At 43.3% G+C, this 15,919-nt stretch overlaps 1 protein-coding gene across 1 annotated transcript in view; it reads right to left on the bottom strand.

The window, feature by feature from the left end:
• Il13ra1 (interleukin 13 receptor subunit alpha 1) overlaps nt 1-13,474 on the bottom strand; it is a 62,195-nt gene extending 48,721 nt beyond the window's left edge. Inside the window, exon 1 of the mRNA XM_048450382.3 lies at nt 13,317-13,474. Within this exon, the coding sequence (XP_048306339.3) occupies nt 13,317-13,395 (79 nt within the window). The 5' untranslated portion in view covers nt 13,396-13,474. The remainder of the gene's footprint in view (nt 1-13,316) is intronic.
• Nucleotides 13,475-15,919: the final 2,445 nt, after the last annotated feature.

Below are 15,919 nucleotides of genomic sequence, written 5' to 3'. Positions count from 1 at the left end.
AGACGCAGTGACTAGTTGGGTATGGTAGCTCACATGTGCAACCCAGGCAATTGGGGGCCCAAGGAAAGAAGACTGCTCTGCGTTTAAGGTCAGCCTGGGCTACATAGTAAGTTCCAGGCCAACATGAGCTACAGACTCAGACTGTAACCAAAAAAAAAAAAAAGGAAGAAAAGAAAAAGAAAGGAAGGAAGGAAAGAAAAAAGGGTAATCAGGCTGTCCAGGTAACCCAGTGTGTAAAGGCACCTGCACCCAAGCCTGGTACCTTAGGTTCAATCCCCAGGGTCTACATGGTGGAAGGAGAGAGCACACCCTTGAAGGTGCCTTCTGACTTCCACAAACATGCAGTGGCATGTGTGTGCAAGCAAACACATATACCTACATCTTTACAATTTAAAAGAATAGTAACAGCAAAAGTGACTGAGGCACAAGGAAGCCAGTCACTTTACTTCATACCCCATGATCAGTGACATAGCTGGAATTGCGACCTGGATAATGTGGCTTTAAAGTCACATTCGTTTTTGAGATTGTTTCCACTCAGATTGACCCCTAAATGTCCTATTATAGGCGGCCTCCCACTGTTGATCTACCCCCACCTCTCAGCTGGTAGAGAAATAGGTATGCACCAGTATGGCCTATATCTTTGCTTTCTTTCTAGGGCTAGAAAATAGGGCCTTGAGCATAGGAAGTATCTCTGTCACCGACCTACATTCCAAAGCCATATACTTAATTAAATATAGCTAATATAAATATAATATATTCCTTCCATAGTATCCACAGGAGGTCTATTTCAGAAGCCTGTGTGAATAACAAAATCGGCGAAGGCTCCTTGCAGGATTTGCATATTGTCCATGTACATCCTTCCATATACTTTAATGGTACATAGATCAACATTGTATTGTATTGTTTGGAAAAATAATGACAAGAAAAATGAAATTATAACATGTTCAGCACAGGTGTACTATTTTTAGATTTTTCTTTTCTTCTTCTTTGACTCTATAGGCAATTTACCAGCAAACACAGGGCCTATGATTGAGAAACCTATGGACCTTTTGTTGAGATAGAATCTCACTATGTACCCTTGGCTGGCCTGGAACTTGCTATGGGTATGTGGACCAGGCTGGTCTTGAACCCACAGATACCTACCTGCTTCTGCTCCCCAAAGCAGGCATCACCATGTCTGGACTATGGACTCTTAAATACTAGTATCCCCAAGATTCCTCCTCCCCATACTCAATCCAGTCAGTTTGCTCAGCTGTTTTCTTAACTTGCAAGCCTCCTCTTCAATTGCGCTCTCTTCAGTGGAGCTCAGGAACATGTTCTAGTCATGTTGATGTTTGTTTGTTTGTTTTTATAGCTTTTCCAAAGAAGTACTGAGAGAAATTTAGCACCCCAATTCCCCCTGGGATCTGACACTAAGCAGCTGGAGCTGGAGAGGGAAGGAAAAGTAGAGAAACAAAAAGTGTCTTGAACTTTCCTGAGAACTTCTAAGGCCAGGATTATCAAAGCGTCACACAGGAAGCAGGGCCGGCATGGAGAGGAATTCTCTGCCCTTCTTTACCAAGGCTTCTGCAAATATTGCAAAACAAAGTTTCCCAAAGCCACTTGAAAAGTCCAGCCAGACATGGTAGACCTTCCTGCAATCCTAGCACTGGGGAAGTGGAGGCAGAAGGGTGAGGAATTGATATTAGCCTGCACTGCATACGGAGACTTCCATGTCAAAAACAAGACCAAGGCCAACAACAACAGCAACAAAAATAACAAACTAAAGCAAAAATAGCCCTCTAGGAGCTAAGGGTACCACTCAGTGGTAGAGTATCTGCCTATAATTTGCCAAGCTCTAGGTTCTAAGTCAGCACTGCAAATAATAATAACTGATGTTATTAAAATGCCGGTTCAAGAAACCTAGAGTTATCCGACTATTAAAAAAAACTCCATCAGTCCCAAACATCAACCCCATGGGCACTATGTAGTTGAGGTTTTCCCACCAGTCAGTTTCATGCACAGCCACTAATTGGGCAGCAGTCTACAAAAAGCCCTTAAATTTTAACACTCCCTCCCTCCTGACAACTACTGATAAGCTTTTCCCATGGTCCAGTCTGGGGAGGGTGCAGCCCTGAGCATGCCAAGGCCTTTAGAAGCAGGGACTTCCTGGCCTAATGTATTAAACTGAGCTATGGTGAATCATAGATAGATTTCCAGCTCTCAGAAAACTGGAGCAGAAGGTTCACTTTTGAGTTTGAGGTCAGTCTGAGCTGCAAGCTAAACTCCATTAATTAGGATTTTCGAGACCACAATCTCCTTCAGGACTATCTCCCGCATTCTGCAGTTTCCAGAAACAAAGTTTAGCAGAAATCACAGACCCCTGGCTTAGCAGGTTCCTGACACTTTAGCTACCCAGTTTCCTCCCCCCTCCAAATTAAAGCCTTATAGTAAAAACAACAAAACTATTACTTATTTTTACTTCTGTTGGATTCTAAAATTTAAGGTGATTTAAGATGTTTAAACCCCACCCCCTTTGCTGCTTTTTCTTTGTTATGGAGATAGTGTCTCACTCCAGTTCAGGTGCCGTGAACTCACTATGCAGCCTAGGATGACCTAAAACTCACACCAATCCTTCTACCTCGGCCTCTTATTTATACTTGAAATCAATCAAAAGTCTTCCCTAGTTCTAATTTCCCAAATAAGATTCAAATTTCCCATCTGTTTGGAAATGCTATTTAGCCAGAGGCAAATGGTCTGCACAGAAGCTACTTGGGGGCTATCAGGCATCTTTCCTTTTCTTTTCTTTTTGTTTTTTCCCTAGCGGCTGCTTCATAACTGTTGAATTTCTGTACTCCCTATGATTTAAAAACTACATGTGGATGCTTGTGGTGGGTGTTGCAGTGTAGGAAACATCCTACCTAGATAGAAACTGTACAGAATCTGATAAACTGTAATCCCAGCACTCAGAAAGCTATGGTAAGAAAACTGCCATGATTTTGAGACCACATTGGGATACATTATGAAATCCAGGCAAGCCTGGGCTAAGAGCTAGATCCTGTCTAAAGCATATGTGCCCCCCCGCCACAGAAACCATCCTGCTGACAGCATGCTGAATAGCAGAGTCCTGGCATACGAAGCCATAGCCTAACTAGGCATGGTGGTTCATGTACAGCACCTCAGCACTCGAGAAGCTGAGCGATGGGAATTTTCACAAATCCAAGGCCAGCTTGGATTACAGAATGAATCCTTCTCAGAAAGAAAGAAGGGAAGAAAAGAGGGAGGGAGAGAGAGAAAGGAAAAGGAGTGGAAAACATGAGCTAATAAGAAAGAATATTGACAAACATGGCAACGGCATTCTCTAATTGAGTTATAAAATCAAGAAATATATCAACAAATTTTGTCATTTTTCCCAGTTACCATGTGAAGGACCATTGCTCAGTGTTCAATATTATTTTTCTAGGGAAAGAATATCTAGGTCAAACCATTACGTCTCCTGGTAAAGTTGCTCTTCATGCGGGCTAATCAGATAAACCATCTGATTTTATTTTTAATGACTTATTTAAATTTAATAATAAAATCAAGACCCTAAAAATAAAGAAAAGGAAAAAGGAAAAAGAATCTGTTTGATGTGACTATTTTTTTTACGTTTTTAAATATTTATTTCATAGTAGCATTCTTTTTTTATTTATTTATTAAAAATTTCCACCTCTTCCCTCCTCCCTTTTCCCTCCCCCTCCCCACCTATTTAGAGACCCTGGAGGTAACTGAAAGCGTCACAATGTCCAGATAAAGGAGTTGACCAGGAAAACTGCAGTCACTTACAACCAAGTTTAGATCGGTGGTAACCGTCCACACAACAATGTTAGTGAAAGTCAACCCTGGGCAGGAAAATGTGACTGTGTCCCTGGGACAGTTGGCATAAATCTTGTCAGAGTAGGCAAAGAGGTCCCTGCCGTCCAAATATCTGAGACCTGTATTCTGATCACTGGTTGCTACTTCCGACAAAAGAGGCAAAGACAGAAAGGCCAGGACCAAGTTGTTGCATTGACTCTATCACTGCAAGTCCTTCCTCTTCTAGCAGACGTGGCTTTCAGGAAATTTACATTACTGCCACCCTTCTTCTCTTCCTCATTTTCTTCTCTTATTTTTTTCCTTTTTGCACATTAAAGAGTCAAGACTTAAAAATAACTGCATACGCAAGGAAGATTAAAGAGAAAGCTTCCGAAAGACCTAAGAAAATCTCAAGTGAGAGACAGTCTCAATAATAAAAATAAACAGACACAGATGATCAAAACAGAAATCCCTGGACGAATACAAGGAAATAGTGTCCTCAGCACTCAAGCCCGCAGCTGCACATACGAAGCCGCAGTGGGTGGGACAACATGCACATGCCCGCAAGCTCAAACCAGCCCAAATCGAAGCATGGAGAGTATGGCGGCCATGGGTTCTCATCCCTAGCTGGGGAACTATTGGGGATGGATGCTAGTTTCTGGCACAGGGAAGTCTTTAAGAATGTTGCCCTGGTATGCTGATCACAGTTTAGTGGAAGGCCGCACATGTATGGGCAGCAACAATTGAACTTGATGGGTGGGAACAAAAGGACGCAAAGCCGGTCAGGGCAGGGGGCATGGATCTTGAAGGAGTTGAGGGGGAGAAGTGAATACAATCAAAACACATAGCACAAAACTCTCAAAGAAATTAATAAAAAGGTGGGGACAGAAAAACCCCAGAGCCAGGAAATAATCTGCTTTCTGGAATTACTACATCACGTATTCAACTACTCTATCTTTGATAAAAGCCAATCACAATTCATAAATAGTAAAGTATGGATATTCTTTTTTTTCTGCCTTGGCAATGCTGAGGACAGAACCCAGAGCCTTGTATATGCTAGGCAAGTGCTTCATCACTAAGCAACATCCCAGCGAGTATGAGCCAGTCAAAGGAAAAACCATCAGGATAAACTGATCCTGAAAAGGGTGAGCATGTCAGACAAAGGCTACAAAACAAAATGTCTTAAAGATGCTAAAAGAACCAAAGAGGGATAAACAAAACAGAAACAGCAGTAACCTAAAAAGAAACTAAAAACAAATTCTGAAGATGTAAAATAAAATAACTGAACCAGGCATGGTGGTTCTTAGCTGAAATCCCAGTGTTAAGAAGACAGAGGCAGGAGAATGACTAGGAATTTGGGGTAGCCTGGGTTACAGAGTGGGTTCTAGGATCATCAGAGGTACATGAGTGAGGTATCCAAAAACCAAAAACTAAACAAACAAACAAATAAATAAATACATAAAACCTAAGTAAACAACTGAAATGAGGTATTTAAAAACAGATTAGATCAAGCAAATGAAATAATCAGCAAACTCAAATATAATGCAATGAAAATTACCGAGTCTGAATGACAGAGAGATAAGGCTAAAGAAACACGAATCTTAGCTAAGCACTTGTAGATTTGTGTGTTTGACTTGGAGTGTCTATAAAGAACAGGACTTCAGAAAGGACCTAGGATACAGAGGAGGGGAAGAGTTCTGAAGGTGAAAGGGGATTATAGAACATATGTAATATAAAAGTAAATTGGGCAGGGGAATAGTAGGGGTTGAAGGCTTAACTAGAGATGGGAGCAAAGAGGAAAGAATTAACAAAAACTTGGGATGTATGAAAAAACACTCCTGAAACCCACTGTTTCATAAGCGATATATATATATATATATATATATATATATATATATATATATATATGTATATATATATATATATATATAAGTTTTTATATGACTTTTTAAAGGAGGGGGGCTGGCAAGATGGCAGTTAAGGTACTTGTTTTCAAGTCTGACAACCTAAGTTCAAGTCCCAGAATCCATGTGGAGGATGGAGAGAACTAATTCTTGCAAGTTGTCCTTTGACCTCCCTCACACACTGCTTGCCCCCTCAATAAATAAATGTAAAAATAACATTTTAAAAGGGGGTCTGAGCAGAGGTACTCTGCACAATGCTCCTCCCCAGAAGACGAGGGTAATTAAATTAAATTTCAGTCCCATTTATGGGACACCCCTCTGTAACATGAGGGCCGGCTTGTTGGGGTATCTGTCCCGCCCGGTACCCCACAACCGGCAAGTCCCAGAGAAAATCAATCACACAGAGATCTCTATAAGTTATAAAGCTGATTGGCCCATTAGGTCAGGCTTCTTATTAGTCCTTGTAACTTATATTAATCCATTATCATTATCTATGTTAGCCATATGGCTTGGTACCTCTTTCAGCTGTCAGCTCACATGTTGTTGCCTCTTCGGTGGTCTGCGCAGGAATGGCAGAGGGAGCTTCCTGTTTTCCCAGAATACTCCCAGTCTCTTTGCTCCACCCCTACTTCCTGTCTGGCTTTCCCATCTATACTGCCTGCCTGGCCAATCAGCGTTTTATTAAAATATGATTGACAGAATACAGACAATTCTCCCACACCACCCCTCTGAATTATTGATCAAGGAAGCTTCAGAGCCTACCAACCACCAAATAACACAGATTATCACCATTGCTTTTCACTGCCCACTGCAGAGAGATGGTAAGACACAACATATATTGATCAGAGCACATAGAGAAATCGAGATGGGAGTAATGCGAATACTTCCTCGGGGATGATAGGCAGCTTTCAAAGAAAGCTGTTATGACTGGTGTTATGTGGACTGCCGGGGGAGAAAAATTCATTGGCTAACTTACACAGCACTGGACTCTGCATGCTATAGTACCAACCTTTCAGGCAAGGTGTTCCCACCGATGCAAAAACAGCATGACCATTTTGGGGGTAACCAACTCTTCTCTGATGGGATTTGAGGTCTGCTCCACAGGAAGGAATTCATACCTGATACTGTAAAACTTGTAAAAAGCCCATAGCTAGGAAATCATATGTCCTCGGAATAAGGTACTCCTGATATTTTGTTAGACGTATTATAGAACGGCCTTCTAAATGCTTATGTTTATAGCTATCAATAGGTCCTACTCTCAATCTTTTTTTCTAGATGCTTCTTTTTGCAGCCGTCCACAGTCAACAAGACAACTCCCAAATGGTCAAAGCGCTGAGAATGACTATTGAGTGTTCATCCCTAAATGAGACAGCTATATCAACCCTCTCATGTCTCAGGGGATAATGGCAAAGGAATGGAAAGAATTTCAAAGATGGAGGATGAGGAGAAGAGCTGTGAAATGCTTCCAGATGTAGTACAGGAGTTAAACTCATGAGCTCACTGTAGCCATGGTTACCTGCAGGGAGCAGAGAAAGTATGTGACATTCGGAGTGACTGTGTATTGCTGACATGGGCACAGCCATGCCAAGGACACTAGCCTCAAAGAGAAACGGCAAAGCTGTCCCTTCTGGTTCGTGTGTAGATGCTGACAATGTGTATAGAAAATGTTCACCATAGCTTTCTCCTGCCAGATATTTATGACCTGAAGCCTTCTCCCCTACAGAGCTCTTCTGTACTGTACTGTACTTCTACCGCTCCGGCTGAGGTCAGCTAAACCTGTCTCCTTGATCTAGCTGCATACCATAAACCCTGACTCCTTGGCTATCTATATATAATAACTCCACCTGTGTTTAAGCTGTATGTAATAACTCTGCCTCCTCCTTCAGCTGTGTACAGTAACTCCACCTTCCTATGCAATTGTATATAATAAACAGCTCCTGGGATACTGTGGCTTCTCCATTAGAGAGCCCAGACCACTGATTCCTAGCTTTCTGTCCATGTGTCTGTCTGTCTTCTCTTCATTCCATCAAAGTCCCAGTCAGGTCTGTACTGATTCTAAGACATAAAAAACTAATTATAAGAAAGAAGTATGAACAACTCAATACTAACAAGTTTAATGCTTTAGATGAAATGCACAAATTCCTGGAAACACAAAACTTACTGAAACTAAATCACAAAGAAATATATAATCTGAATAGACCTGTAAGCAATAAGGATATTAAATCAGTATTCAAATTTATCTCCTGACCCCCCCAAAAATCCAAACTTGATGGCTTTATGGGCAAATTGTACCAAGTATCTAACAGGCCAATACTATACATTTCCAAACATTTTCAAAGACCTTAAGTAGTAAGAATGCTTCTTAATTTTTTTCTATGAGCCCTGTACTACCTGTTCCTAAATCCGAACAGACAAGTTATCCTTAATAAAATGCTGGCATGGGGACTTCAGTAACACACCGAAAGGATTGTACACCATGACCAAGAGGGATTTATTCCTGGAAGGATGACTCAACATACGAAAATTAATCCATATAATATATCACATTAACACAATGAAAGGGGAAAAACATGGCATTATCCCTCCTGATGCAGAACAAAACACCTGACAAAACTCAGCAACTGGAGCTAGGGTGCGTAGCATGTACAGGGCCCTGGGTTCAATGTTCTGCAGGCGTTGCCACCCAAATAAATGCTTTTTCATAACAAAAACATTCAAGTTTGGGCATGGTGTCACATGCCTACAATCTTATCTACTCAGGAGATGGAGGCATGGGGAGTGGATGTTAGGGGCCAGGTTGGGTTACAGGGCAAATTTCAGGCTCGCCTGGGCGACTTAGCAAAATGCTGTCTCAAAATTTAAAAAAAAAAAATTAAATAGGTTGGAAACAAGGTCATAGACAATTTGTCTTACATTTGTGAGGACCTGGGTACAATCCCTAGTTTTGAAGACATTGCTGAGAAAGCATGATTCTTATAAATGGGAAAAATGTATTTCCTAACCTAACATTGAATGCCAAGGCTGAAGGAGGTTCAGAGATCCCACATTAGCACAGCATCTAATGCACAGCTTGTTTCCTGGATTCCTAGGGTTTCCGAGGCCTTGGGTTCAACCCCAAACACAGCAGAGTGCATATGCTTTCTAAAGGATAAAACGTAATCTCCAGATTGTAAGCACATATTAATACATGTGAATTTTGCAATACGCATTGTAAGGCATATACATAAATAAGTGGTGACTATACTTTAACTTTCTCTAGGGGTTCTGAGTGACTGATTTCACCACAGTGGAGAGATTAAGAACATCAGCTGCTGACCCTAGCACTGAAGCTACTTAACCTCCCTGTTCCTCCTCAGCTTGCTCATCCATAATGTTAAGGATGAGAATCATAACCTAGCGCAAAGGGTGGCTACAAGTAGTAAACATGTTAAGATAGATAATGTCTCACACCTGCAATCCCAGCACTAAAGACACTAGGAGAGTAGGGCTGCCAAGAGTTTGGAGTCAAGCTGAACTATAACAAACACCAGGCCAATGGGAGCTATGTAATAAGACTTTGTCTCAAAAAAAAAAAAAAACAAGCAAAAAACTAGGTGAAGCGCTACACCAGTTCCTACACAGAGCAAGTATTATAAACCTCTTAAGAAAATTGACAGTTGCATTGGTTTTCTGTGAAAATGGACCTATGGGCTCCGAGGCATAATACACACTTCTTCTGCCTTCCTTCAGCATCAACTTCCAACAATTGCTGGGAGATGAACACTGCCCTTTAGATGGGGAGTGAAGAAGAGGACAAGACCCAAGAAGAAGCTTTTTTAGCTAAACCCCAAGTGTGTCTGCCTATTGTTTATCCTCACATTCTGTGTGAATTCGGGGGTAATACCACCAGTAATCATTTTCCTCTAAGGTGCTTCATTTGACTGATTGCTTTTGCTTTCTCTTTTCCAATCTCAGGAGTTGGCAGAGGCATGCAGATTTCGGGAAAAGTGAAGGAAATCATAAGAGTCATATGTGAGTCATCTGTCTTTTTTCTTCACATGCAGTCATCAACTCCTGCCCCCTTTTTGCTACATCTTTCATAATCATCCTCAGCTCTCCTAAACCCAACAAGGAGGAAAGACACCACTAAGCCATGATCCTCATTAGGACGTGCATACACACTGTGCATCTTTCTAATAGAGACAGGTGTCTCTATTAGAGCTCCACATGCCAAGGACTCCCTCTACCCAGACAAGTCTCCTGGCTCGCTTTTCTTCAGACTGCGCCCTGATCAGGATGTTTACGAGCAAATCAAGCTTTTTTGCACAGATTGACTTTGCTACTCTCTTCTGACCACACAAGGCTCTTGACTGGCCACTTCCTCATCGCTGCTCCTATTTAACCTCCACTACACACTTTCTCCATTCAAATCCCACCTTCTCTGAAGATCTAGCTCAAGTTTTTTTTTCCTATTCTGTGAAACTGCCAGCCTTCAGTTTTCTCTCTTCTGAATGCCTATTGTTTGGACTACATGGTCTAACCATTATGAGGCCACTCTCCAATATACGAGTAGTCTGCCTCTGCTTTCACAGATGCCAACCAGTCCCTATACTGGTACCCTGGGAGGGACCTAACTAGCTCTTCTACATGCCAAGGACTCCCTCTTACTTCTTTTGAAAGAGGTACAGAATATAGTAATGGTGGTTAAGGGCATAGCCTCTGTAATCAAGTTGCTAGGGTTGGAAGCCTAGCTCCTCGACTTTATTTAGGTAAGAATTTCAGCCTCAGTGGGCCTTGGCTTCCTTATATACAAAAGGGACCCAATATTAACACCTGAAGTTTAGGCTGCTTGTAAAGGTTAAATGATATAGAGGTAAAATATTTAAAATTGGGGAAGGCACACATCTACAGTCTGAGCAAGGAGGAGGTTGAAACAGGAGAATTTCAGGGAGTTAATTCAAGGGTAGCCTGGGCTACAGAGCAAAACTCCTATTATGTGCCAAACTACAAGCCAGTCTCCAATATACTAATTTTTGTTTTGTTTTGGTTTTGGTTTTTCAAGACAGGGTTTCTCTGTAGCTTTGGAGCCTGTCCTGGAACTTGCTCTTGTAACCAGGTTGGCCTCGAACTCACAGAGATCCGCCTGTCTCTGCCTCTGCCTCTCGAGTGCTGGAATTAAAGGCGTGTGCTACCACCACCCGGCAATATACTATTCTTACTGTACTGACTAGTCTGTACATACTTTCATGGATCCCAACTAGTCTTATACTGGTACCCTGAAAGGCACCTATCTAGCTCTTCTGCATGCCAGGAGTTCAAGACTAGCTGTTATTACACCGTACCACAGTGTGGGCTATCAAGATAAGCAGACCCAACTAAACTAGTAAGTAAACTTGTAATCCCCTACCCTGCCTTGTTTCTCTCCACAGTACTTTAGAAGTATTAGACATACTATATTTTACTCAACACAAAGAAACACACAGCTTCTGCCAGTAATATAAAGTAGCTTCATGGGGCAGAGACTTGTCAAATACTTTAAATTAAACGAAGTAAAGTACTTAGAAAACTGCTGGGCAGACAGTAGACAGGGAAATGCTAGCTGTTATTAAGCAATGCCACAGCTTAGCTGCTGTGCTAAGGAGATTGAACTCAACTAGTAAGCAAATCGTTTTTAAAATATTCAGCAGGATCAAAACGAAAGAAGCACTTACGATGAATGGAGTTCTCAACACCCAAAGACAGACGTTACAATTACAACAGTTGTTTAAAACACACACAGCTCAATCTCTTCATTTCACCCATGAGAAAACCATCACCCAGGGACGGGATAACGACAAACCCTAAGTCTCACAGCCAGTCCATGTCAGAGTCATACAAACGTCAACGTTTGAGTAACTAGAGAGAGCAAATGCTTTTTACACCACCCCACAAATGCAGTTCTTTCGGCATTTCTAAAAGGGAGAGAAGTTTCTATAGTCTAAGGTTCCAACAAACGATGGTGACAAAAATAAACCCAGAAGTTGAGGGTTGACAGTCTTGTCTAAAGGGCTGGCTGTTGTTTCAGGTGTGTGTGTGGGAAGAAACCTGGAGGAGGGAGTTGTGTTGGAATGACACTGTGAAAAATCAGGACACTCGAGAGATTAGTGACCTTAGGTAAGTCTGTGGTCTTCAGCTTTCCTATATACCTACAGAGACTTGGTGTCCTCAACTGAAGTAGCGATGTTTCACAGACAGGGATTATTCTGTGTACTCTAAGATCCTAAGTCAACCTTCCAGAGCCTGGCTCAGCGTAAAACAAACAAGGCCAACATTCGAATAATTATCAAAGGCTGGAGGTGTGACTCAGCCCCAGAGCCCGTATGAAGGCCTCAGATACCCTCTCCAGGAACCCAGGAAAAATGGGTAATTACTGTCCGACAGACTTAAGTGTACCTCAGGTCTCACTCGAATGTCAATTTTTCAGGAAAGTCTTTCTGCTGTGTGCCATTTACAACACTAACCCTCCACCCTGTCTTGTTTCTCTCCATAGTACGTTAGTAGCATTTGACATACTGCATTTTACTCAATACACAGAAACACACACCCTCTGCCAATGGTGTAACAAGCTTCAGAGCTCAGGGACTTGGTCCATTCTGCTCACTATGACAGCCTCAGCCCATAGAAATACCGCCCTTCACAGATACAAAATATATTGTGTTGATCGCGCATGGGAGTTTCCTAATTACCATTTCAGCTTTCAAAGCACAACACATTCAGTAAACATTCACTAAGCAAATTGGTTTTCGTGTGTGTGGATGTGAAAATAAAACCTATTCTAAAAGGCCCAGATCTCTACCCTTGCCAGGCCCAGTCCATGAGGAAATCATTCACCTTCGATTTTCAAGACAACTCTGCCAAGTTCATTAGTTAAAAGTTTCTCACAAGCACAAGGGCAATGGAGCGACTTCCGAAGCAATGTACAACTTTTTCATAAATTTGATATTTTCCCCCATGATATACGGTTTATTAAAGATGGGAGGCAGCGGATGCCGGTCAGGCCTTCTCAATGGATTTCTTAACGCCAGGGGAGGTCTTGACCCTTGTGCCCTTTTACTACTAAGTCTAAGATCTATTTTCAGAGGCTCCCTTTAACTTCCACCGCCAAATCCACACTTCCAAACTGAGCATCTGCGAGGCTCCGGGCAAGGAGCCCTGGGAAGTTCCCAGCTCACCAGGACTTGGTCGCCACCCCCGGATTCCTCATCCCTTCTCGGGCAAAGCCACTTGTATGGGGTCATTTCGGCAAAATTAGAATCCCTTTAAGCCCCTTCCTCTAGACTTCAGCCTCCTTGGCTCTTCCCTAGTGCGCAAGGGAAGTGAGAGGGTCAGTCCGGCTTCCCCGCCACCTCGCCTGGGAAATCCCCAGCACTGGAGTCCCCCCCAAATCCAGCAGGATCCGGGAGCCCCAGCACTGGGGGAGAAGACTGACGACCAGTACAGGGCGTCCAAGCAACAACCACTTCAGTGCGCACTCAGGCCACGACGATCAAGCCCCTCCGCCCCGGGCTCCCTGCCCACAGGTCCACGTCCCTGCCCGCCACGTCCCCCGGGTAGCTGTCACCAACCGGGGGCCACACTCACCTGTGGCCGCGGCTCCTAGATTCACGGCGGCGCACAGCAGCAGCACCCACAGCCCACACAGCCGCGCTGGCCGCGCCATGCAGCCCCTCGGCTCGGAGCGCGGCCGGGCTGGAGCCGCCGCAGTCTCCGCCTCCTCGCTTCTCGCTCCCACTTCCCGGCCGCGGCGCCCTGGAGGCCAGAGCAGGCGTAGACGGGAAGAGCTGCCCCGCCCACGGCTGCAGGTAACCCAAGCGCGCGGGGGCGCCTGGGCGCGGGCAGTCGACGGGGCGGGGCACATGGCTCCCCCGCTCCCACCGAGTGACACCTGGCCTCCCTCCGCGCCACCACCTGTCACAGCTACAGAAATGTCCTGTTTAGGACCCAAGGCGACTTCCTCTGAAGCTTTGTGGCAAGGCTCCAGTCATTGCCTCTCCTTGCTCCCACTTCTATGAGGATGCCTGGTTGTCCTAGCAAAGGCTGCACCCTGCTAGACACTAGGGCAGGGTCATGGAGGGAAAGAACCTTGGCCTGGGAGCTTGGAAACCTGGCTTCCAGCCTTAGGTCTCTGAGCCCTTGTTTCCTAAGCCCTGACTCCTAGATTAGTAACACCTTATTTATTTTTCTGGGAGGACTTAGTAGTCCAAATAGGGGACTTTAGTGGCACTCTGTTTTGTGCAAGGGGACAACGACAGTATATTTGAAAGCTGATAATAACACTGAATAGGATTTGTAAAGTGACAGTCCCCAAAGAACGGACAGTGCCACTATCCTATGTACCCGTATTTGTTTAAACACACAATAAACTACTATAGATTCAGTTTTCAAGTTACGTACTGTAGATAGGTATGATGTTTCACAGTGGCTTAGACTGAACAAGTTATTAACAATTCTGGGACTGAAGTACACATGCTGTCACCAATTCCACACCAGGCCTGCTGGCAGTGTAAGCCCTTGTCTCAAAAGACAGACACAATTAACATGAAACAGCGCAGGAGAGAGAGGAAGGAGTAGAGGACGAGAGAGAGACAGAAAAACTAGGTGAGTAACAGGATGATTGCTCCAAAGCCTGACAATCTGAGTTCAATACCCAAAACTCTCGTGGAGGAAGAAGAAAACTGAGTCCTGCGAGTTGACCTCTGACCTCCATACGGGCACCATGGCATGTACACACACACACACACACACACACACACACACACATGCATGTGGTGAAAATATAAATAATGTTGCTTGAGAAGATCTCGAGTTGTTACAAGGCTCCACGTGGGAGTCACAATGCTGGGTGCTAATGAGGGTTCCTGAGACTGGGAAAGGAGAGAAAGGAGCTTTTCAAGTTTTGCGGCGCTGCTGTGAGAATCACCATGGATTTGGTGACTTAAGTTTTGTTCTAGTACATTTCTGGCAATCAGAAGTCGCACTGCACTGAACCTAAGTTGGGGCAGAGCCACTTTCCTCTTGGAGATTGTAGACACAAACTGTTTCCTTGACCTTTAATGCCGTGAGACCTTGCTTGCTTTGTTGCTATAACACGCAACCCTCTGTTTCCGTGGTCAAAATACATCTCTTTCTCTTACTCTGGTCAACCTATCTCCATGTTCTTCTCACGAAGATCATTGTGATTAGAGCAATAGTCCACAATTATAATCCAAACATTTCAGAGGGCTTGATTTGGGAGTTAGGGGGATGGCTCAGTTGGTAAGGTGCTTGCCACACAAGCATGAGGATCTGAGTTCAGATCCCCAGAAGCCACATAAAAAGCCAAGTACAGAAGAGTGAATCTGTAATCCCAGCCCTGGGGAAATAGAGACAGGAATATTCTTTGGATTTTTTGACTCGCTAATCTGTCAGTATAGCTAAATTGGTGAGCTCCAGGTCTAGTGAGATACTCTATCTCAAAGAATAAGGTGAAGGTGAAGAGTAATTAGGAAAAATAAATGATAATTGATCTCTGACCTACACACACACACACACACACACACACACCAATCTATTGTTTAAGTCTTGATTTAATCACTTCTGCAAAGTCAAAATCATTTTTACTATGTAAGCCAATATACTTAATTAAGCATTAAGTGTTAATTAAGCATTAGAGCATGACTGGAGAAAAATCTCTTTTCCCGATAAAGATGTCTGAGTGGATGGTGAGACCCATTGAGATGTATTTTCGTCAGATTAAGTCAATACAGATACCTGAAAGTTGCTATAAAAAGTTATGAATAACCTATACCTAGTTATACTATATCTAGTCTCGACCTCACCCAGAAGCCATCAGAATGTTTGATCTAGCTAAACAAAGGCTCCACTCTGGAATGAAGGCTCTTGAGTTCAGTAAATATTTGTGAAGTCCAAGAACTGTGCAAGAGAATTATGGAAGACAGACGTTGGCTGGAAGTGTCTGATTCTGTGGTTAAATGTGTGCTTGGCACGCACAACACTCTTAAGTTCTGTCCTCAGCACCAAGCAATGGCATTTTTTGGAAAAGTAGGAAAGGTAGAACTTGTCAACAAAGCGTTGAAACAGTTTCTGGGGTCATCACCAGAAACACGAACGTGGAAATATGGGATGATGCAAAGGAACATGTGTTATGATAGGGAAGGGGCAAGGGAGGTTTCTAGGAGGGGGAT

The sequence above is a fragment of the Myodes glareolus genome, chromosome X (genome assembly GCF_982192425.1).
Source record: "Myodes glareolus chromosome X, mMyoGla1.1, whole genome shotgun sequence".
Classification (NCBI taxonomy): Eukaryota; Metazoa; Chordata; class Mammalia; order Rodentia; family Cricetidae; genus Myodes; species Myodes glareolus.
The sequence above is the reverse complement of the archived record's forward strand: the minus strand, read 5'-3'. Positions and strand labels throughout refer to the sequence as shown.